Source organism: Schistocerca americana, chromosome 9 (assembly GCF_021461395.2).
Source record: "Schistocerca americana isolate TAMUIC-IGC-003095 chromosome 9, iqSchAmer2.1, whole genome shotgun sequence".
NCBI lineage: Eukaryota > Metazoa > Arthropoda > Insecta > Orthoptera > Acrididae > Schistocerca > Schistocerca americana.
In genome coordinates this window covers 207,212,263-207,235,518 of record NC_060127.1, presented here as the reverse complement: position 1 = coordinate 207,235,518, position 23,256 = coordinate 207,212,263, and the positions used below count along the sequence as shown (strand labels likewise).

The following is a 23,256-nucleotide window of genomic DNA, read 5'->3' as shown; positions in this document are numbered from 1 at the left end:
AGCTGCCACCACCTGGCACAAAAGAATGGCGTGCTCAAAACTCTTGTACACACAGCTCACACCATCTCCGACAGGGACGGTCTCCGACAAGAATTGGACCATCTGAAGACCGTGTTTCGGAGGAACGGTTACGAGGAAGGGCAAATTCGGAAGGCTCTACATCCCACACCTGCAGCACCGGCAGAAACTGAGGATTAACCTCAGGAGGAGGCAGCCTTGGCTATTATTCTGTTTTGTGGGGCCTTATCCAGAAAAAATTGGACGCATTTTACGTAAACACCAAGTGAAAACCTTCTTCCGTCCTCCAAGCAAAACCGAGAGCCTTGTCGGTAGTGTCAAGGACAACCTCGGGCTACGTAAATCAGGGGTTTATCAGATCAGACCATTCGTACCATTGAGGACCGATGCTGAGAACATGGACGGCACACTAAACTGCAACAACCCAGTAAATCGGCAATCACTGAGCATTGCCTGTCAGAACTCCACAGCATGGATTATGACCAAACCAAAGTCCTGACACAGACTTCCAAATACTGGGACTGTGCATCAAAGAAGCCATAGAGATTAGAGTAAGGCAGCCACAACTAAATCATGACAGCAGTTACATCCTTAGCAATGCGTGGGAACCTGCAATCACCCAGATTAAGAAGAAAAAGGATATTTCCCAGAGTGTACTGACTTCGGGGGAGGAGGGAAGAATAACAAGAGCGTTGCCGGCGGACCCTCCTAAACGAGAAGACCTAGGACGCAGCACCCAGACGGCGAGAGAACGGACGCTGTACCTGGACCGCGTGTGGGGCACAGACCGCACCGACTCGTAGGAAGTGCCTGAGGGAGGAGGGAGATTGTCCTATATATACCTGGCGCTGGCCCACCGCCGGTCAGTACATCGGCGCACCTGACGATGGCAACGTGATCGATTGCCGAAATATTGTGTCCTATGCACACTCGTACCAGGCTGTTCACCTGAGATTTATTTCATCATAAAATACGCCTGGAGAAATTGAAGAATAACATGTAGATAAGTAGCTGGAAGATGGAGCTAACAGCTGCAAATAACACATTTTTTATTTTTGCAGTGGTTTCCATTTTGCAGCTGATCAGAACTTATTTGCCAAATACCCCTTGCATTATCAATGTTCATGGCCAAATTTAAATTTGCCATATGTGCCTCAAACACGGTAGGGTCTGGATGGCATACATGTGCTTCCCGAGTCGAGCTTTGAAGCTCCCCTCCATGTGCTCTATGTATTTTGGTCACTGCACTTAACCCTATAGATATCTGAGTTGTGAAACTTATTCCTACTATAGTAGACTTTCTGGCAGAGCCAGAATTTAGGCAAGTTTGAACACCTAGTTTTGCATTTGTTTTAGTAAAGCATCTCTTACTTCATCAGAAGTATTCTTCTGTTCTCACCTCCGTACCTTGCTATAAATTTGCACCACATCCCTACCTTTCTATCAATTCATCATGATCACTTTTCTAAAAATGTGTGATGCTCTTTCAATTTCACACTGGCAGAGAGGCTATCTTAATAATCTATACCACTGCATAAAGGTGACAGTTGTTGGTTACAGATAACTGTGCCCAATTCTTGGAAAAAGGGACAGATCACACCTGTCTACAAGGAGGGTACTAGAAGTGATTCACAAAACTGCCGTCCAATATTCTCCACATCGATTTGTTGTAGAATCGTAGAATATATTCTGAGCTCAAACATAATGATGTATCTTGAATAGCATGACCTGCTCAATGCCAACCAGCACAGATTTCGAAAACACTGATCATGTGCAACCCAACTTGCACTATTCTCATGTGACATACTCAAAGCTTTGAATCAAGGCAACCTGGCAGATGCAGTGTTTCTTGATTTCTGAAAAGCATTTGACTCAGTACTGCAACTACTCTTACTGTCATCAGTACAATCATATGGGGTATCAAGTGAAATTTGTGGCTGGATTGAGGACTTTTTGGTAGGGAGGACACAGCTTCGATGGAGAGTCATAGTCAGATGTAGAAGTAGCTTTGGGTGTGCCCCAGGGAAGTGTATTGGGACCCTTTCTGTTCATGTTGTTCATGTTTTATATTAATGACCTTGCAGACAATATTAATAGTAAAATCAGGCTTTATGATAAAGTTACCTATAATGGAGTACTATCTAAGAGAACTGGCATAAATATTCTCTCAGATCTTGAAAAGATTTCGACATGGTGCAGAAATTGACAACTTGCTCTAAATGTTCATTAATGTAAAATTGTGCACTTCACACACACACACACACACACAAAAAGTATCCTATATCTATAATATTAATGAGTCACTGTTGTAATTGTGGTGTAACACTTTGCAGGGATATGAAATCAAATGATCAGATAGGTTCAGTTGTGGGTAAAGCAAGTGGTAGACTTGGGTTTATTGGGAAGTGCAATCAGTCTACAAAGAAGATTGCTTACAAATCAGTTGCACAACCCATTCTAAGCTATTGCTCAAGTGTGTGGGACCCGTACCAATAGGACTAACCGGGTGGGGGATTGAATGTATACAGGAGAAGGACAGCATGCATGGTCACATGTTTGTTTGATCCATGGTTTTCTCATCACATGTTATTTCAGTAAAAAAAAAATTTCAAAATACAGGAAGCTTCTCTAAACTTAAATATAGATATATCTCAACATGCTTTGATCAAAATGGTGATAAAGTGATAATTCACACAGTGCAACACATACAAACAGAAACTGAGAGCCATTTATATTTCATAATGCTCAAAATGGCATGAATAACAATATAATGCCATCCAATTAATTCCAGACATAAAATGTCTCCCCATTCAGACATTCAAGCAGGAAATCCTGTGGAAGCCCACATTGCAACAAGAAAGGAAAGACGACGATGAATGGGAATATGGAATATTAACACACTATTACAATTGGAGAATTTGGACAAGGAGATGAGAAGAAACAGAGTGGACACCTAGAGGTATTCTGGAGAAATACGTAAGTCAATTCTTGGAATTGTCACAATTATCAGCAAGTAATACAAGGGGATATTATAGTTTTCAATATTATGTAATAATGCTCAAAATGGCATGAATAACAATATAATGCCATCCAATTAATTCCAGCACTACTTGACTTGCACTCACATAATTAGGGTCTTCACCATAAAGACAATATTCTGTATACAACAAAATATACACCTGATGATAGCACAATGCCATTATTGGCATAATTATTAAGTAGCAAGTAATACAGCTCTCAAGGAATATTACTTCACATGCATTGAAAATGACAATTTTTCACACAATTTTAAAATATACTCATACCTGACAAAATTTACATAAGAATGAATTGTACTCACACAACACAAGGAATCATTGCTTCAAGTAACTTGCATATATAAACTGCCACAAATGAAATAAAACTGTCACAAAATGTCTTCACTAATGATCAGGAACACACACTACAGCATTCACCCATTTCTTTAAGTCAGGTTCATATTATCACTCATCTCCTACAAAAATTGCATAATTTTCTTGCCTCAGACAACGGCGAGTAGTCATATGTTTTTTTAAAGTATCACTCCTAAAACACCGATAACTGCAGCGAGGACACTGAACCTGTGGTTCTTTACCACATTCAAACTTCAAGTGTCTATGTAGCCCTTGCGGATACCGATAAGACTTGCTACAAGTATGACAACTAAACCGTTTACGTGATGCTGTCTGGGATGTTGTCAAAGTCACATTATTCAGATAATAACTGCCAGATGGTGAATGCAGATTTTTCATTTCTTGAGTGCAAAACTTTTCTTCATATGTAAGATCTTCATTGGATCTCCTGACTTCTCCAATGTCAACTTCAGCACTGTTACAATCATCATGATAATCACTGGCACTGCGATAATCGTCATCATCATCATCATCATCATCATCATCAAGAGTAAGGTCTTCTACAATTTCCATGTGACTCTCAAGCACCTCAGATTTTATTTCTAGTGATACCTCCTGTTGGTATGCACTCAGATTTGCTGACTTTTTTTCCGGTAATACTGCTTCCGGTATTAAAAACTGTTCATTTTCTGCAACAGCCATTTCCCCTCTGGAGCTCTGCAACTCACTGCAGTCAGACTGATAAGGAATTTGAATGTATGATGATGATGATGATGATGATGATACCGTGATGTGGGCAGATGAAGACGAGGTCTTTTGCACTTGAACTGGACTGTAAACTGATTCACCAGATGAGTTATTTGCTGTGGCCATTACTTCCCTTTGAGGGGGAAGTTGATGTACGCTATCAAAATCAGGAGTAATAACTTCCTTGAATGCATTTTGGCCCATTCCCTGATCAAAACTGGAGTGTTTAATAATTTTTCTATGCTTTTGAATGGATTCAGAACCTCCATCCTGGGATGACCCAGATGGACAGCACCTTCTAAATGACTGCACATTTCTTTCTCGTTCATTTTGACTCAAGGAAGAGCACGATACAGAAACAGGTTGCGATGGGTTATTTTCTGGAAGTTCATTTCTTTCACTACCTTTTTGCATGTTGATGTCATCCACACACCCACTGCCAGAGAGTCCTCTTACCTGAAGAGACTCTGAGAGCTTCAGAACACCACTGAGCTCCTCCTGCGGTACATTTACTTTGCCACGGTACATAAAATCCAACAGAGCCTTTATGGCGGCGTATTTTACATCGTGCAGAATAATAATTGGATGCTTCTCATAGTTTTCAGAGAACAGTTCCTCAAAATATGGACTACAGGCTGAAAGAATTATCTTATGTGCTCTTAAATGATGCCCCTCAGCACTAATTGTGCAATCTGTTAATTTCTCATTTTCCAACAGAGCATCAAACACAGACATCAAAGTAGCTTGATGCTTATTCCACCTCAAATGAACATCCATCCTTTACAGCTGTTGCCACGAGACTTCAATTCTTGTATAACGGTGACTGAACTACTACAGTGATACCATTTGTTAGAAAAGTTCAGTTTCCTCGGAAGAACAGTGAAATAATTTTCTGCAAGTTCATCTTCAGAGGGTGAAGTAATGTTTCTAAGAGTTTGGCAGAGTGGAATCTTCAATCTTTTGTGAATAACAGATAATCTGTGGCAAAGATCTTCCTTCAAATTGCAGATACAGTTGCCGTTCCAGAAATTTTGAGCGCCTGACCTAGTGTGTAAAAATCTTATATTAATCCAATTATCTTCAGGAAGAGTTAGTTACAAAATTATTTACAATCAGTGTAGGGTACAATGACCGTAAGGGTAAATGACCAGAAATGATTATAAATTAAAAAGAATGGAAAATTAATTCACATAAATTTTGTTGAAAATTCATCCTAACAGAGATAACGGATGTTTGTTGTACAATTTTACTAATGACATACAGGTGTGGAGGGCAAAAACACGAAAACACCAAAAAGACAACACATAAGCGTGCCCAATGGGCATAGGAAAACTCTTGGCATTCGAGACAGCTTCCAGTCATCTTAGAATGGATACATGCAGTTTGTGTATGGTTTTCATTCTCCCTGCAAAACAGTGGCATTTTCAGGTAACGATGATTGAAATGGGCATCTGCCACGTACCCTTCTCCCCAAGGTAGACAAGAAATGCTCAACAACATTGAGATCTGGCGAATGTGGTGGCTAGTGCAGATGTGGCAACTCATCCTCGTACTCACAAAACCAGTCCCGGGCAATGCAAACTGTGTGGCACCTCAGAACACGGCATCACTATTGGGAAACAAACACTGACCACAGGACGTAACTTATCTGCCAAAATGGTCACACAATCAACAAGAGTAATGTGATCTTGCAGAATATCCACAGGGCTCACAGAATACCACAATACGGTTGCACATTATGACGAAACCCCACCACGTTTCACTTTTTGGATGTAAATTCGGCCAGAATTTGGAAAGAGTATAAAGCAAAACTCATCTGACCAAACAACATCCTACCAGTGCCACACAGTCTAGGATTCATAGTATCAGCACCACAAGCACCACATTTTCTGTGATGGGCAACAGCATCACTAATGGGCAGATTTTTTATTTTAGCTTGCCCTGCTATTTCCTGCTCATGGAGGCCCCCTCCCCTGCCTCCCCCTTTCTTTTGCTGCTGACAGGTTTTGTGAGTGCAACATTCAGATCTGCAGTGACTTTTGCAGCTGGCCGCCTCTTATTTTTCATTATATCCTCTTCAATAGTCATCTGTCATAATCACTAAATACACAATTTTGTCCACATCACAACTTAGTGGGTGACGTTTCTCCTCTTTCCTAATGGGTGAGATTTCTCTGATTTCCCCGTAAGCAGTACAACTCTTCGACACAGTGCCTCTCGAATCACCAAGCACTTTGGCTAACACAGTTACGGAAATACAACAGTTCAATCTCTAAACTAGGCTATCGTCCACAAATAAGTTCGACCATGCATTTCTCGTGGTGTGTTCATATTTTTGTCCACAATCTGCATGTTTGATGAAATCATGTTTTATTATCAGTCTTTAGTTTGGAACAAGGTGTTGGCAGAATGTTGCCATCACCAGGCATCTTCCCACTAATTACAGTTTAATTCGTTTGATTATATCTGTCATAAGAGTGGTGGTTTTTCTGTCACTGGATGAGGTAGTAACGTTCAGTTGGAAATTTAACTGGGTCTGCCCAATCAATTTCCTGAGTTAGAATACATTTCGTACATTTACCTGTCATATATTAAGTGGAATAAACTTTAAATTGTACACTCCTTTCTGGAACGCAGCACTATACAACAACAAAAAATGCTACTTACTGACATTTTCATAGATAATCATACTATTAGATATTATACTTGAACACATATATTATCATATTTTAATCAATTACATTGTGACACATATTAATAAAGAGCATACTTTACTCACAGAAATAACACGAAAATGTACCCAATATTGACAATTATCCTTTTTAAAGAAACAGCTCAAGGATTTAGTATATACTTATGTTGTTGCTAGAATGGTCATTCCATTGTGGAGAAGCTTCTTAATAAAGTCCTTACTGTTGCTTTCTAACTAATCATTCAGCAATTTTATTCCATTTTTATGTCATCTACAAAGATTTTGAATTCTTTGCACAAATCCATTTGATATCCATCGTCCATTTAAGAAAATATGTGAAAACAATATCTAATGTTATAAAGCAGATGCAAAACAAACTGAGAGATTGTGGCTGCTGCTCACATGTAATAACTGTTTGTGTGCAGAGCCCCATACTGCCTAGCTGGCAAATGCCCAAAGTAAAGGAGTCACCCTAAAGTGTTCGGGAAAGGGGTGGGGGGGGGTTACACTCCTCGGCTATTGTGTTGAAGATAACCTGCAATGCTTTTCCAAACAGCACCTGCATGGACATCAAAAGAAATGAATAATTCTTGTGCACGATTGGATTGGCAGGCCATTGCACCTGTGTATTTCAGTCATTACTACTTGAGTCAATCTGTTTTTTAAGTGGCAGTTCTTCATTTTTTGTGGTTTCATTAGCAATTCTGTGATCAGAAATACAAGAGCAACTTCCGAGATGGCAACAGTTTGATAAATAGCAAATCCATCATAATAAAGAAACTAGTGCTTACATACAGAGGAAAAATACAAACGAGTGACACACAACATGAAGAAATCAATGGACCTGATTTCTGGCAGTTTACAACATTATTACAGAGGACAGAATTCAACAGCTCCTAACTTCAGAACCTTTAAACACTCATTGTCTTTTACATTCAACCTCATAATTACCGCATAAAAACTGCATATGAATTTCACTAATGGTTGACCCAAACTGCAGATGCTCCATCTCATTTACTACTCTCCACCTCCCTCCCCCTCCAATGTAGTGTCATCTATGCAGTTTAGAGTGACTTTGGGGAAATCCAGTTATCAGTGCTATAAGTCATGATGGTGGCAGAAGGAATTTTGTACCACAAACTACTCCTCCAAAATAAATTTTTAAGAGGTTGCAGCTGGACAAAGTTGTGCACATACCTACCATACTCTCCCAGCAGGAATCACTTGACAGCTTCACAGGCCCAATTTGAAAAGGAACACTGGTTTGGTAGTGTTGTTAGAATATTTTTAAGAAAGAGTGAAACTGCTCATCTACTGTGTCTGGTAAACTGCTCTGCACAGTCAGTAAACTGCTCTGCACTATTCATCCTACAGACTCCCACTGAGCAGTGTAACTAAGTCAGCATTTATCATTCTGTGCAGCAGTCATTGACATTTACACAGTTTACAATTACTAGTGATTTATCAACTGAAAGTATTTGTCCAAAGTTTAGATAAGCAGTTTTTAAGCATTACGCAACATGGCTCACCAATGAGTGAGATCTTCAGTAAAGCTTGTATCTTCCAGATTTGTGTGGCCACATTTGAAGAAGAATGTGCAACACTGGACTAAGTTATATACAGCCTACTAGAAGAGCAAAATTACAAGGTGTACTAAATCACCTATTGGAAAACTCCTCATTGTTGATGAATATTTTCACTTGGTACATAACGATATAGTGGGTCCTCTACCTCCCTCTGATGAATTTACACACTGTTTAAGTTGTACTGATAGATTCACCAGCTTGAGTGAGTGGTGGCTCTCTGAAACATTACAGCCAACAAAGTAGCGAAGCATTCTTTTAATTCCAGCATTACCATATTAAAGAACACCACGACAGGTAACAAATCAGAGAATACAAGTTCCATCTAACATATATTCCAAGCTTTAGCAAAGATTTGTGGCTGTAAAGTGACTAGAACAATACCAACTGCAGGCTTGTGGAAAAACTGAAAGGTTTCACCATACTCTGAACAGTGCCAAATGAGCCTATGCTACAGCTAAATAGGATAACATATTACCAACAATTCTGCTCAGCTTCTGTTGCTTCTCCTAAAATGAAAAATATTCTACAATACCAGAAGTATATGGCACTACACTGAAGTTACCTGGGGACTTCTACCACAAACTTCGTGTCACAACAGACGTTGACCTTCCAACTTCCATCATCGAGTTGAAGAAAAGGGTAAATCACGTGAAACCTACTGTATAATCTTTCAAGACAAAAGGATCATTTTTCATCTACAAGGATGTGTTTCGATACAATTTCTACAATACAGACAGCACTCATTTATTCCTATGATGGTCAACATGACTTAATTCAATGTTTACTCAAGTTCTTCACTGTTAAGATTAAATATAAACCAATCAACATTTTTACTGATTGAAGCCCTGAGCATCCATAACCATCAAACTGGTTGCCAGACTACCAGCACAGGAAGTATATTCCACCATCTTTGGGCGTGCATCCGAGATATTATTATTTCTCGCTCCGATACTTCGGCGGACAACCTGACAGCCATTTCCAAGCTGGATAGCTTGCAAGATTTTTAAATAACTTTAAACAATATTATGGAGTAAACACAATTGTGTCAAAGATAACACTGTTGGGAACAACAGCACCAGTCTTACCTTGTCTTGCTTTGACAGTACAAATGAGAAGTGAAGGGTTTCCCAGATTTGCTGAGCTGGAAACCCTAAATCGTCACCCTAAGTCATTCCAACATATGCCATCCATAATAATCAACTACATACTTTGTAAGCACTGTGGACTTGCAGACTCTGTGCTTGCTTGCTTCCCCCTCCCCCCTCCCCCTCTTAGTTGAATAAAGTTTTATCTAAAACTGATGCTCTTTTTATCAACACTGTTTTCACATATACATGTGCAAAAAGTTAGAAGATCAGAATGTGTGCTGAAATTCCCAGACAAGTTTGGGGGCATCATTGAGTGACACACACAATGAGGGGAGAAAGATGTGGTGACACGTAGAGTTAACAATGACTGAAAAGTAAATTTTTTTTTCAAGTTATGAATAATTGTGTGTCCATTTCTGTTATTACAAATGAATGGAACACTCTGCCATTACTGAATCTACATATTGTTTGTTAAGAGCAAAGATTGTAAGAACTAAGTAGTGAGTTGGAAATAATGAGTGTTGCTATAAAAAATAAATTACTAACGCTTTAGAAAATGAAGATATTTTGCAATGATATCTTTGTAAATAAATTCTTTAAATGGTAATTGCAACAGAAACAATGTTACTAACTCATCAAAATTATAGTGATATTTTTTACATAGGCAAATCCTCAAAAAAAAAAGAGAGAGAGAGAGAGAGAGAGAGAGAGAGAGAGAGAGAGAGAGAGTTAGACAACTCTGAATACCCCACTGCTTTAAATTAAGTATAGGATACTGTCAACATATTAGGTCCACACGAATTATAAACTGACTGACTGACTGACTGAGCAGTAAAACACAGTCCAAAAGATTTCAAAGCACGCTTTCTTTACTGTACCATGGAGATGCCATTATTAGCAAAATAGAATGTGTAGGCCATGTTCAAAAACGTTTGGGAACAAGGTTGAGAAAACTAACTGTTGATATGAGAGGAAAAAAATTAGTCAATGGAAAATTGTTGACTTGTCAGGGTCGGTTAACTAAAACTGAAATAGAAAACTTGCAGGTATACTATGGGCAGGCAATTAGGAGAAATAAAGAAAATCTGGAGGCAATGAAGAGAGATATTTGGGCCATATTCTTCTGTAAGTCCTCTACTGATGATACGCCATGTCATGGATTGTGTACATCAGGAGAAAATTCATGGTGCAAATACAATACGGCTCAGGCAACTGGAGAATCTTATTCTCACCAGCATTCTCTTCCTACTGCTGTAAGCTCATCCTGACCTCCTAAGGAAATGTCTACATGGGCATACACAGAACCCAAATGAATGTTTCAACAGCATAATTTGGAACCGCCTTCCTAAAATTGTATTTGTAGGCATGCATACAATGAAACTAGGAGTTCGTGATGCTGTTATTACATTCAATTGTGATAATACTGGAAAGTGTTGGGTACTGAAAGAGCTGGGAATTAATCCTGGTGAAAATATGATCACTGGGCTGCAACATTGTGATAAAATAAGGATAGCCAATGCAGACAGATCTGCATCTAATATGGCTAAGAAAACAAGACAAACATCCAGGAAGGTGAAAAAGAAGCTGGAAGACCTGCTAGAGGCCAACAGAACTGCAACAGGACAGTTTTAATTAACTGTAAGTAACAAATTTCAAAAGTTTTTTTCTTTAAAGTCAATTTCCCACAAACTAAAATTTTCAGTACATATGCCCCATTATATCAGAAACTATCATAGATAAATTAATGAAATTTTCAGAGACTCTGCATAACATAAAAAGCCACCTCTGGTACTACATTCATTAATATTCCCCCATTAGGGAAAATTAATATTTTTTGTTTATAAATTTAAAAAAGTTATTTCTTAAAAACTATAAAATGGATAAAGTAGGTTTAGTACAGTTGACTCTATTAGCATCACGTAACATACAGTAAAATATTAAGGTCCTGCATCAAATAGTTTTTTTTTCAGAATTGGGTCAAATGCTTGCCTAAATTAACATAGGTTAGATAGGATGGGTGTGGTCCCCTTTTTTAAGAGCCGTCCCTGACCAGTAATTGTGCAGTCTGTTAATTTCTCATTGTTCAACAGAGCATCAAATACAGACACAAAAGTAGAGTGTTGCTTATTCCGTCTCAAATGAACATTGTTGCTCTGGTCCATTTTGTCTATCTGTGTTCATGAGACTTCAAACTCTTGTATAAATGTGGCTGAACTACTTCAGTGATACTATTTACTAGTGAAGTTCAGTTTTCTTGCAACAACATGAAAATAATTATCTCCAAGTTGATTATATTCATGTAGTGAAGTGATGTTTCTCAGATTTCAGCACAGTGGAATCTTCGATCATTTGTGAATAACAGATAATTCAGGGCAAAGATTCTACTACAAATTGCAAATGCAGCTGCTGTTCCAGAAATTTTGAGTGTCTGACCTAGTAAATAATCTTATGTTAATTCAGTTATCACTGGCAAGAATAAGTTATAAAATTATTTTACAGCACATGAGTATAGAGGGCAATGACCATTAGTACAAATGATCAGAAATGATGAGAAATTAAGAAGAATGCATAATTATTTCACATAAATGTTGAAAATTGGTCCAAATAGATATACAGGATGATTCTTGTAGAATTTTATTAGCACATATGTTTGCTTAAATCACGTTCTAGTGTCACTCTTTAGTTTGGCACAATGTGTTAGTAGTATATGCCATCATCAGGTGCCTTCAACCTAATTATAGATTTCTGTGTTTCATTACATTTGCCACGAAAGTGATGGTTTTGCCATCAGTGGGTGTGGCAGTGAGGATGGGTAGCAAAATTTCACTAGTTCCGGCTGAAGAATTTACTTTGTTACAACACATTTTATACATTTAACTGTCTTTTATAAAGCGAAATAAACTTTAACTTACACACACTTTCCTGGAACAGGGCAATATACAAAATGAAAAGTTCCACTTACTTGAATGCTCATAGATTATTGCACTATTAAGGTATTATAATGCAACATATGTATTATTACACTTTAATAAATTGCGTTATGACATACGTAATAAAGAGCATTTTTTCCCCAGAAGAAATCACGGGTAAATATACCAGATATTAACAACTACTTTTTTTACTATAGAAAAAACTTGCGAATTTACATAGTATTTACATTGTATGGGTATTCCACTGTGGAGGAGCTTTTGGACAAAATACCCTATGTTCCTTTCTAACTCATTGTCCAGAAATATTTTTCCTTTTTCTTTTTCCTGGCATTTGTGAGGATTTTGGTTCCTTCACACAAATCCATTTGATGTCCCTCGCCCATTAACAAATTATGTGAAGACAGTATCTAATATATTAAGTACGTGACCAGTGAAACTAAATCTCCTGCTGATTTGTGGTAATTATTTGAGAGAATTGCATTGATGCATTCACTGCAATACAGCACTGTCAAGACGGTAAGTGCCCGACATAGAGGAGCTGCCCTACAGTGATAGTGAGGTAAGCTTTGCAACTAATGTGTCAAAGGTAATATGCTAGACATTTGTGAACATTGTTAGCAGGGACAGCATGAAAATGAGTAATACTCGCACACAACTGCATCGGTAGGCAGTAGTCTCTCTGGATTTCAGTCTTTGCTACTTGAGCCTCTCCCTGCATGTGGCAGTTCTCCATTTCTAGTGGTTTTGTTACAGATTCTTAATTCAGAAACATAATGGTGATTTCTGAAATGGTAACAGTTCAATGAAATACGAATGCCATCACAAGAAATTGGGAAACTTCTGTTTATCTATCGAGGAAAAATGTAAATGAATGAGTGAAGCACAACGTGTATATCTACAGACCCGATTCCTGCTGCTGTGCAATTTTTTACTGTATACATGATGGCAGAATTCAACAACTTCAAACTTCTAGACATAAATTACCCCATTTATTTCGCAATCATTGTCATAACTGTACATGATCCATCTCATATACTAGTGTTTCTTTTTTTCCCACTCTCAATGAAGCATTCATCTGTTCAGTTTAAATTAACTCTTTATTTGCTGAAACTCAGCTATTTCAGAAGCTTATCATTGCCTTAACTTGTATGGGCACCAAGCATATATTTGGTAACAAAGTGTATTCCTCCAAAATAAATTTTGTAGAGATCACGGTTGAACAAAGGTGACTAAGTATACACGTATCTGCTCCACCCCTACTGCAAGAACCACTTGACAGTGTAATGAGCCCAATTTGGAAAGGAAAACTGGATTCATAGTGTTGCAAGATTTTTTAGGACAGAATTAAATTTCTCATCTACTGTATCTGTGGTAAACTACTTTGCACTGCTCATCATGAACATTCCCACTGAATAGTGTAACTGAGTCAGCATTTATGAATCTGTGAAATTTTACTTATTAGCTACGGACAATTTGACAGGATGCTTTACTAACAACACAAACGCTGGGTGATTCCTTGAACTATTTCTTTAATATATATTGTGTATCAACATGTGGTACAAATTTCTGTGATTTCTGTATGACAAATTTGCTCTGTACTGTTATATATACTAGGTAACGAATATTAACTATATATATGACGGTAGTATCTGTTCCCGAAAGAACAGTTACCGTGGATGACCATGCAGCTTTGCTAGAAATGAAATGATAATTAAATGGACACCCTAGCTGCAAGCAGGCATTGATACACTTCATTGGGGACATGTTGAAAATGTGTGCCCCGACCGAGACTCGAACCTGGGATCTCCTGCTTACATGGCAGACGCTCTATCCATCTGAGCCACCGCGGGCACAGAGGATAGTGTGTCTGCAGGGACTTATCCCTTGTACGCTCCCCGTGAGATCCACATTCCCAACATGTCCACAACACTACATTCGTAGTGCGCGTAACGAATATTAGAGTTTTAAGGCTTTGTAGCATTTATTACATTCAGCTTACAATTATAAGTAATACATCAAATGAAAGAGCAATTCAAGCAGTTCTGTTTGCATAGCAGTGTGCATGCGCATGCACTGTTTCCTGTGTCTTCCATTAGAAAGTGCCAGTAGCAAAGATGGGACTAGAGAACGGAAAGCTTTCTGTGTCACAGTTTGCAAGGACTGAATCTATTGTTACAGTGCAACATGTGTTCCTAATTAAGTTCCACAGTAATCCTCCAAGTGAAGATAACATCCATAGATGGTATCATCAGTTTGAAAACACTGACTGTCTTTGCAAAGAGAAGAGTATGGAATGACCAAGAGTAACTGAAGAATGTGTTGAGTTCAGGAGGCTAGTTGTGAATCAGTAATCCCAGTGACGTCCAAGTTTAGGCTTTAAAGGAGATGCTTACAACTACAACCTGACTGTCAGCAGCTTTTGTGAGCTCTAAAGCCTTCAGACTTCCTCTTACTTTCCAACTCTGTGAATGAAATGTTGCTGCACGCCGAAAATTTTCTGGATCGTGCCATCCTCTGCGATGAATCGATATTTCATCTAAGTGGAAATGTGAACACAGACAACACGTACCTCTGGGGCTGGGGGGGGGGGGGGGGGGGGGGGGGGGCAGCTAGTGCCCATCAGAAGGAAGAGTTGCAACAAGACTCCCCTAAATTGAATTTTGAATTCTTTTGTGCTATATACCAGTGGAAAGTTTATGAGCCTTTCTTTTTCAGTGAAGCAACTGTAACTAGTATTTCTTACCTTGATGAGCTGAAACTATGGCTATTTCCTCACTTGGAATAAGCTGATCCACAGAACTTCGCATGGCAGCAAGATGGTGTGCCGCTTCACTGGCATAACTCAGTACGTGATTGGTAAAATAACATCCCTGACTGCCGGATTGGCTGCAAGGCGCCAGATGAAAGAGCTTGTTTCACTTGGCCTCCACATTCATCCAATCTGACGCCACGTCATTTTTACCTTTCGAGATTCATACAGAATGATGTGTGCGTGTCTCTACTAGTAACTGATCTACCTGACTAATGAAACAGGATTGAAGCAGTTGTTGCAACAATAACTATAGACACACTGATCAACATTTCAGAAGAACTCGCCTACCTACTCAGTGTTTGGTGTGTAATGAATGTCTCAGTGTTTGGTGTGTAATGAATGGTGCTCACACTGAATACTTGTAAGAAAAACTGTCTGAGTTGCTCTTTCATTTTACGTATTATTTATAATTGGAAGTGGAATGTAATGATTGCTACAAAGTCTTAAAACCACGATACTGATTTTGAAACGCCCTATATACGAATATTTGTGGTAAGTTAATAGCATAGCTATCTTTCACAGTCGCAACCACTCTTGTATAAATTCAGCTCAGTGCAAGCACAGCGATTCTATTTTATTTAGTATTCTATGTGCCACAAATCGAATGGACATTAGCTCCTGATGCGAGCAGAAATTTCTTTCACTTAAATAATAAGAATGTATAGAAGTACAAAATATATTGTAACTTGTAGTAAATCCTCTGGTCTAAACCAACAAAGTTTTCCCATATTACCATATCAAATAACAACAAAAACATCATACTCATGACAAGTGCAATCAGACAATATGATTACGCAAAACTTGAAACAATTTCCTCAGAGAAGATATGCACCCACTTCATAAACAGATTTTTTAACTGTCCATCTAGATTGCTTAAATGTTTTTTTAATTGGTTGCTTTCAATACAAATGAATCATCCTCACAGCTTCAGATAAAAGACCTGTAGATGAAAGTAAAATAACAGCAAACACTACAGTATGCGATGAAGCTATTACACCGTATCAAAAATTGGATGTAGCATAATTAACCCGATTGTATCAGTTAGACGAGTAACCAGTCCAACTTGACAGCAAAATTTACATGCTACGTCACACAATTAAATAGTGGTCTGATAGAATCCACATTGTTCATGTGGCTTGCAAGGCAAATGCCAACAGGTGGTATATGGTACATTCGTCACTCATTTGTAAACAATATGTTTCCAAACTGAATTAATGATAATTTTTTCACACTGACCTAAACAGAAAGCACATAACATTGGAGATATGCCTTCTGCAATGCTGTGTGCTGACTGCCAGTCAGATTATGAAAATATGTAATTTGAATGGCAGCCAGCCAGTAGCACTGTAGCACGCCTGTCTCTGTCACGCTCTCATAGTCGCTGCTTCAGTATTATGCCATCTGTCGAACAGTCCCCTGCTGACAACCGCCATGGGCAGAGGCTACGCACGAGGGCCCTTTCATTGATTTCACGAACGGCACACATGTGCCAGCTGTCCCACCGCATACTTTCTCCCCATCCTATCACCACTGACATCAATAAGCGACAACTGCACCTAGGTCTTCGTAGATATTAGAATAGGCATTGAGACTGAATGTGTTCTACTCATTCTGAATTAGATTCGAATTTTGGTTTTGTGACCATAAACTCTGAGTTGTTCAAATCTGTTAGGGAACTGCCACTTTTGAGCTCTTTGTGAGATGTCCAAATTATGATCAAAGTTGATCATAGAGTGTTTGAAAGCTCCCGTGTGTGCTGCAAAATCAGTTTTGTTTTTAGAGTATGCATGTACCCAGAACTGAATATTGAGGCTGCCCCTCGCCTGGTTTGTCCTATGTACTGTTTACTGCAGTCACTGTACTTAATCCTAGACATGCCTGACCCTGAAACTTATTCCACCCATTACACACTTTACCCACCACGAACTGTAGACCTTGCCGTTGGTGGGGAGGCTTGCGTGAATCAGCGATACAGATAGCCGTACCGTAGGTGCAACCACAACGGAGGGGTATTTGTTGAGAGGGCAGACAAACGTATGGTTCCTGAAGAGGGGCAGCAGCCTTTTCAGTAGTTGCAGGGGCAACAATCTGGATGATTGACTGATCTGGCCTTGTAACACTAACCAAAACAGCCTTGCTGTGCTGGTACTGCGAACGGCTGAAAGCAAGGGGAAACTACAGCCGTAATTTTTCCCAAGGGCATGCAGCTTTACTGTATGGTTAAAAGATGATGGTGTCCTCTTGGGTAAAATATTCTGGAGGTAAAATAGTCCCCCATTCGGATCTCCGGGCGGGGACTACTCAGGAGGATGTCGTTATCAGGAGAAAGAAAACTGGCGTTCTACAGATCGGAGCGTGGAATGTCAGATCCCTTAATAGGGCAAGTAGGTTAGAAAATTTAAAAAGGGAAATGGATAGGTTAAAGTTAGATATAGTGGGGATTAGTGAAGTTCAGTGGCAGGAGGAACAAGACTTCTGGTCAGGTGAATACAGGGTTATAAATACAAAATCAAATAGGGGTAATGCAGGAGTAGGTTTAATAATGAATTAAAAAATAGCAGTGTGGGTAAGCTACTACAAAACAGCATAGTGAATGCATTACTGTGCCCAAGATAGACACGAAGCCCACACCTACTACAGTAGTACAAGTTTATATGCCAACTAGCTCTGCAGATGACGAAGAAATTGAAGAAATGTATGATGAGATGAAAGAAATTATTCAGATAGTGAAGGGAGATGAAAATTTGTGACTGGATTTCGGTAGTAGGAAAAGGAAGAGACGCAAACGTAGTAGGTGAATATGGATTGGGGGTAAGAAATTAAAGAGGAAGCCGTCTGGTAGAATATTGCACAGAGCATAACTTAATCATAGCTAACACTTGGTTCAAGAATCATAAAAGAAGGTTGTATACATGGAAGAAGCCTGGAGATAATGACAGGTTTCAGATAGATTATATAATGGTAAGACAGAGACTTAAGAACCAGGTTTTAAATTGTAAGACATTTCCAGGGGCAGATGTGGACTCTGACCACAATCTATTGGTTATGAACTGTAGAGTAAAACTGAAGAAACTGCAAAAAGGTGGGAATTTAAGGAGATGGGACCTGGATAAACTGGTTAACTGGAGGTTGTACAGAGTTTCAGGGAGAGCATAAGGGAACAATTGACAGGAATGGGGGAAAGAAATACAGTAGAAGAAGAATGGGTAGCTTTGAGGGATGCAGTAGTGCAGGCAGCAGAGGATCAAACAGGTAAAAAGACAAGGGCTAGTAGAAATCCTTGGGTGACAGAAGAAATACTGAATTTAATTGACAAAAGGAGAAAACATAAAAATGCAGTAAACGAAGCAGGCAAAAAGGAATAAAAACGTCTCAAAAATGAGATTGACAGGAAGTGCAAAATGGCTAAGCCGGCATGTACAAATGTACGGATGTAGAGGCTTATCTCACTAGGGGTAAGATAGATACTGCCTACAGGAAAATTAAAGAGACCTTTGGAGAAAAGAGAACCACTTAAGAGCTCAGATGGAAACCCAGTTGTAAGCAAAGAAGGGAAAGCAGAAAGGTGGAAGGAGTATATAAAGGTTCTATACAAGGGCGATGTACTTGACGGCAATGTTATAGAAATGGAAGAGGAGGTAGATGAAGATGAAATGGGAGATATGATACTGCGTGAAGAGAGTGATAGAGCACTGAAAGACCTGAGTCGAAACAAGGCCCCGGGAGTAGACAACATTCTATTAGAACTACTGACAGCCTTGGAAGAGCCAGTCCTGACAAAACTCTACCATCTGGTGAGCAAAATGTATGGGACAGGCGAAATACCCTCAGACTTCAAGAAGAATATAATAATTCCAATCTCAAAGAAAGCAGGCGTTGACAGATGTGAAAATTACCGAACTATCAGTTTAATAAGTCACGGCTGCAAAATACTAACGCAAGTTCTTTACAGACGAATGGAAAAACTGGTAGAAACCGACCTCGGGGAAGATCAATTTGGATTCCCTAGAAATATGGGAACACGTGAGGCAATACTGACCCTACGACTTATTTTAGAAGCTAGATTAAGAAAAGGCAAACCTACGTTTCTAGCATTTGCAGACTTAGAGAAAACTTTTGACAATGTTGACTGGAATACTCTCTTACAAATTCTGAAGGTGGCAGGGGTAAAATACAGGGAGTGAAAGGCTATTTACAATTTGTACAGAAACCAGATGGCAGTTATAAGAGTCGAGGGACATGAAAGGGAAGCAGTGGTTGGGAAGGGAATGAGACAGGGTTGTAACCTCTCCCCGATGTTATTCAATCTCTATATTGAGCAAGCAGTGAAGGAAACAAAAGAAAAATTTGGAGTAGTTATTAAAATCCATGGAGAAGAAATAAAAACTTTGAGGTTTGCCGATGACATTGTAATTCTGTCAGAGACAGCAAAGGATTTGGAAGAACAATTGAACGGAATGGACAGTGTCTTGAAAGGAGGATATAAGATGAACATCAACAAAAGCAAAATGAGGATAATGGAATGTAGTCGAATTAAGTTGGGTGATGTTGAGGGAATTAGATTAGGAAATGACACACTTAAAGTAGTAAAGGAGTTTTGCTATTTGGGGAGCAAAATAACTGATGATGGTCGAAGTACAGAGGATACAAAATGTAGACTGGCAATGGTAAGGAAAGCATTTCTGAAGAAGAGAAATTTGTTAACATTGGATATAGATTTAAGTCACAGGAAGTTGTTTCTGAAAGTATTTGTATGGAGTTTAGCCATGTATGGAAGTGAAACATGGACGATAAATTGTTTAGACAAGAAGAGAATAGAAGCTTTCGAAATGTGGTGCTACAGAAGAATGCTGAAGATTAGATGGGTAGATCACATAACTAATGAGGAGGTACTGAATAGGGTTCGGGAGAAGAGGAGTTTGTGGCACAACTTGACTAGAAGAAGGGATCGGTTGGTAGGACATGTTCTGAGGCATCAAGGGATCACCAATTTAGTATTGGAGGTCAGTATAGAGGGTAAAAATCATAGAGGGAGACCAAGAGATGAATACACTAAGCAGATTCAGAAGGGCGTAGGCTGCAGTACGTACTGGGAGATGAAGAAGCTTGCACAGGATAGGGTAGCATGGAGAGGCATCAAACCAGTCTCAGGACTGAAGCCCACAACAACAACAACAACAACAACACACTTTATGGCAGAGCCTGAAGTTTAGCACGTTATTTGTACAAAAACCTACTTTTACATTTGTTTCATTTAAGTACCAACAGCCCTGCTGCAGTCATAGAATTAGTTCCCAGCGGCCCGTACATTGTCAGGTACTCGGCACTTGTGATTGTCAACTGTAGATCCACTTGATTGAGGAGCAACAGCTCCCGTTATGAAAACTAACAACAGCCAGGAGATTGGTGTGCTGACCACATGTCCCTCCATACCTGCATATCTAGTGATGCCTATCAGCTGAGGGTGACATGGCAGTTGGTCAGTACCACTGGGTTTTCCAAGGCCTGTTCGGACGGAAAGCTGTATTAAAGTACGTGTCAGTTTTATACAAATCTTTCTGCAGAAGGTCACAGGCACATACTGTTGTTTGTTGTTGTTGTTATTCTTGGCCTCTGCTTATTTATTTTTGTTCTTCCTTCTTTATCCCATCGTAAATTTTCATGACATCCCTACATTTATATGCACTTACCATGACCATTTGCATTATAAGACTCAGCTTTCTTTCAACTTCATGCTGGCAGAATAGTAATCTTAATAAACAACACACAAGTGCATTGAAATACAACTACTAAAGTGACTTTGTTGCTTACAGATGTCCAATGGAAGAGCGGGGAGAGTGTGTGGTGGAACAACTGTGTATGTTGTGCCTGGAGCTGGTGAAGGGGCTCTCATACATGGTCCTTGCGCACAGCAACTGAAAATGACTATATGGCCCATGGCACGACACTGAAGCAGTGATCACACACAGGAGTAAGCTGCGACAGAGAGATGCCCGTGACAACTCCATCTGCATTCAAATTACATACTTTTGTGATTTTTTAAAATGTTTATACCACAGGCAAATCACAAGTTTTAATCATGTATTTCTAATAACATTATTCTCAGCAAACAAAAAATTATTATTAAATTATTTTGGAAATGTAATTTTCTTTAATACACGGCAAATGTACAAGATGTCACCTGATAACAGTTGCCTTGTGAGCTGTATGAAAAACAGGAATTCTACCAGACTACTATTTTATCCTGCCATGTAGCATGTATATTTTGCAGATAAGTTCTGATAAATTGGATTTTTTTATATGATATAACAGCAACATTGCATATCATAGAGCATATGTTGATTAATTAATTTATTTTCATCTACATATCTAAGGATGTTTCTTGTGACTGAAACTAGTTATTGTAAATGATTAAAGAAATCTAGATGGACTATAGAAAAATTGTCAATATAATTCGCAGAAAGTCACCCGATGATGGTAGTCTGCTGCCATCGTGCCCAACTAAATGATAAAACTGAAATGTGACTGACATAGAAATGTGTGTTTTTTAATATTTGCATGGAACATGCAGATCTCACCCAACTCTATATAAAATGGATAAATTAAAATTATTGTAGATGCTGGGAATTTGGATTTTGTGCTACAAAGAATTGCAACCAGCCTATCAACTGCATATCTGATACTCTCAAGGAGGTAACGAGAAACTTCCACGGATAACCCGAAAAACGTGGGTCAAAGAGGGACAATACATAAAAAATCCAGTACTTATTGCATAACAAAATGAATTACATTAGATAGCTACTTGACACAATGAGCAATCGTTAAACAGTTAATATGCACATCTAAAAGTAGATTGTCAGACAAAGCCCTTCATCTGGCGGAGAAACACCCATCTATGGTTCAAAAATGGTTCAAATGGCTCTGAGCACTATGGGACTCAACTGCTGAGGTCATTAGTCCCCTAGAACCTAGAACTAGTTAAACCTAACTAACCTAAGGACATCACAAACATCCATGCCCGAGGCAGGATTCGAACCTGCGACCGTAGCGGTCTTGCGGTTCCAGACTGCAGCGCCTTTAACCGCACGGCCACTTCGGCCGGCCAACACCCATCTATATCTGCACCACTTTGTAAAGGTAAGTTGTCATTTGATGTCATTACCAAATCTGATACTCTGATAAACATTCAGATGGACATGGGCTACATATTTTTTTAAACATCAATGTACACATTTTCTATTAAAAAAGACTGCAAGAAAGAACATGCTGTGCTATGCTCTGCTGAGAAAATGTGTGGTTTTGTTCTCTTTCTCAGGCAGTTTTAACTACAACAGCAGGGAATTTAAATGATTACAAAAATTGTTTCTCCCATACAAATTCTTTCACCTTGTATATATTTTTAAACAAAAATTGTATACGCAAGTGTATGCTTCCCTCATGTGTTATGGATGATACTTATGATGATGCATTATTATGACAATACTAGGTACGGACACACCAGAATCGCGGTGTAATTGCTGGGTGCTTACCCGTGGGTTGTGATGTACTGCCACTAGTACAGTATTTCATTTGCTTCATTTCTTTTTGCAGCTTGGACACTGCCATCAGACATAAAGGCATTCGAAACCTTGTAAAATATCTAATGAGAATGAGCTTACTCTGGAAAATGCTCGGCACACGAGGCAACACCAGCCTCAACAATTTCTCCTACATTCTCTGTAAACCAGGATCATTTCAATTCTTTCTTCTGTGGTTGCAACATTCATCGTCCACTTGCAAGTCTCTTCTCCAAATGACAGGTAGGTGTGCAGGCAATTAACACTGTGCAAGTGTTATAATGTTTAGAGCCACCGTCTGTTCTACCTCTTCACAACACATGACCTCTGGTCACAGTGTACCGCCTGTTACAGTAAGTCGTAGTTCATTACGTGGCCATGGTAGGGCATCGAGTAGTGCCCTGGTTGATATGTCAGAGGAATATGATGTTGCAAATGGAGTTTCCAATTATAAGT

The 23,256-nt window shown here is 39.1% G+C and overlaps 1 protein-coding gene across 9 annotated transcripts in view; it reads right to left on the bottom strand.

Moving 5' to 3' along the window:
* The window catches only part of LOC124551124 (longitudinals lacking protein, isoforms N/O/W/X/Y-like), a 284,378-nt gene that overhangs the window by 117,662 nt on the left and 143,460 nt on the right, over positions 1-23,256 (bottom strand). Inside the window, exon 4 of one of the 9 annotated variants that reach the window (XM_047126078.1) lies at positions 2,698-5,180. The exons of the other annotated variants lie outside the window; for them this stretch is intronic. Within the exon in view, the coding sequence (XP_046982034.1) occupies positions 3,501-4,913 (1,413 nt within the window). The 5' untranslated portion in view covers positions 4,914-5,180 and the 3' untranslated portion in view covers positions 2,698-3,500. Of the gene's footprint in view, positions 1-2,697; positions 5,181-23,256 lie in introns of those variants that run through there. 9 annotated transcript variants of the gene reach the window in all.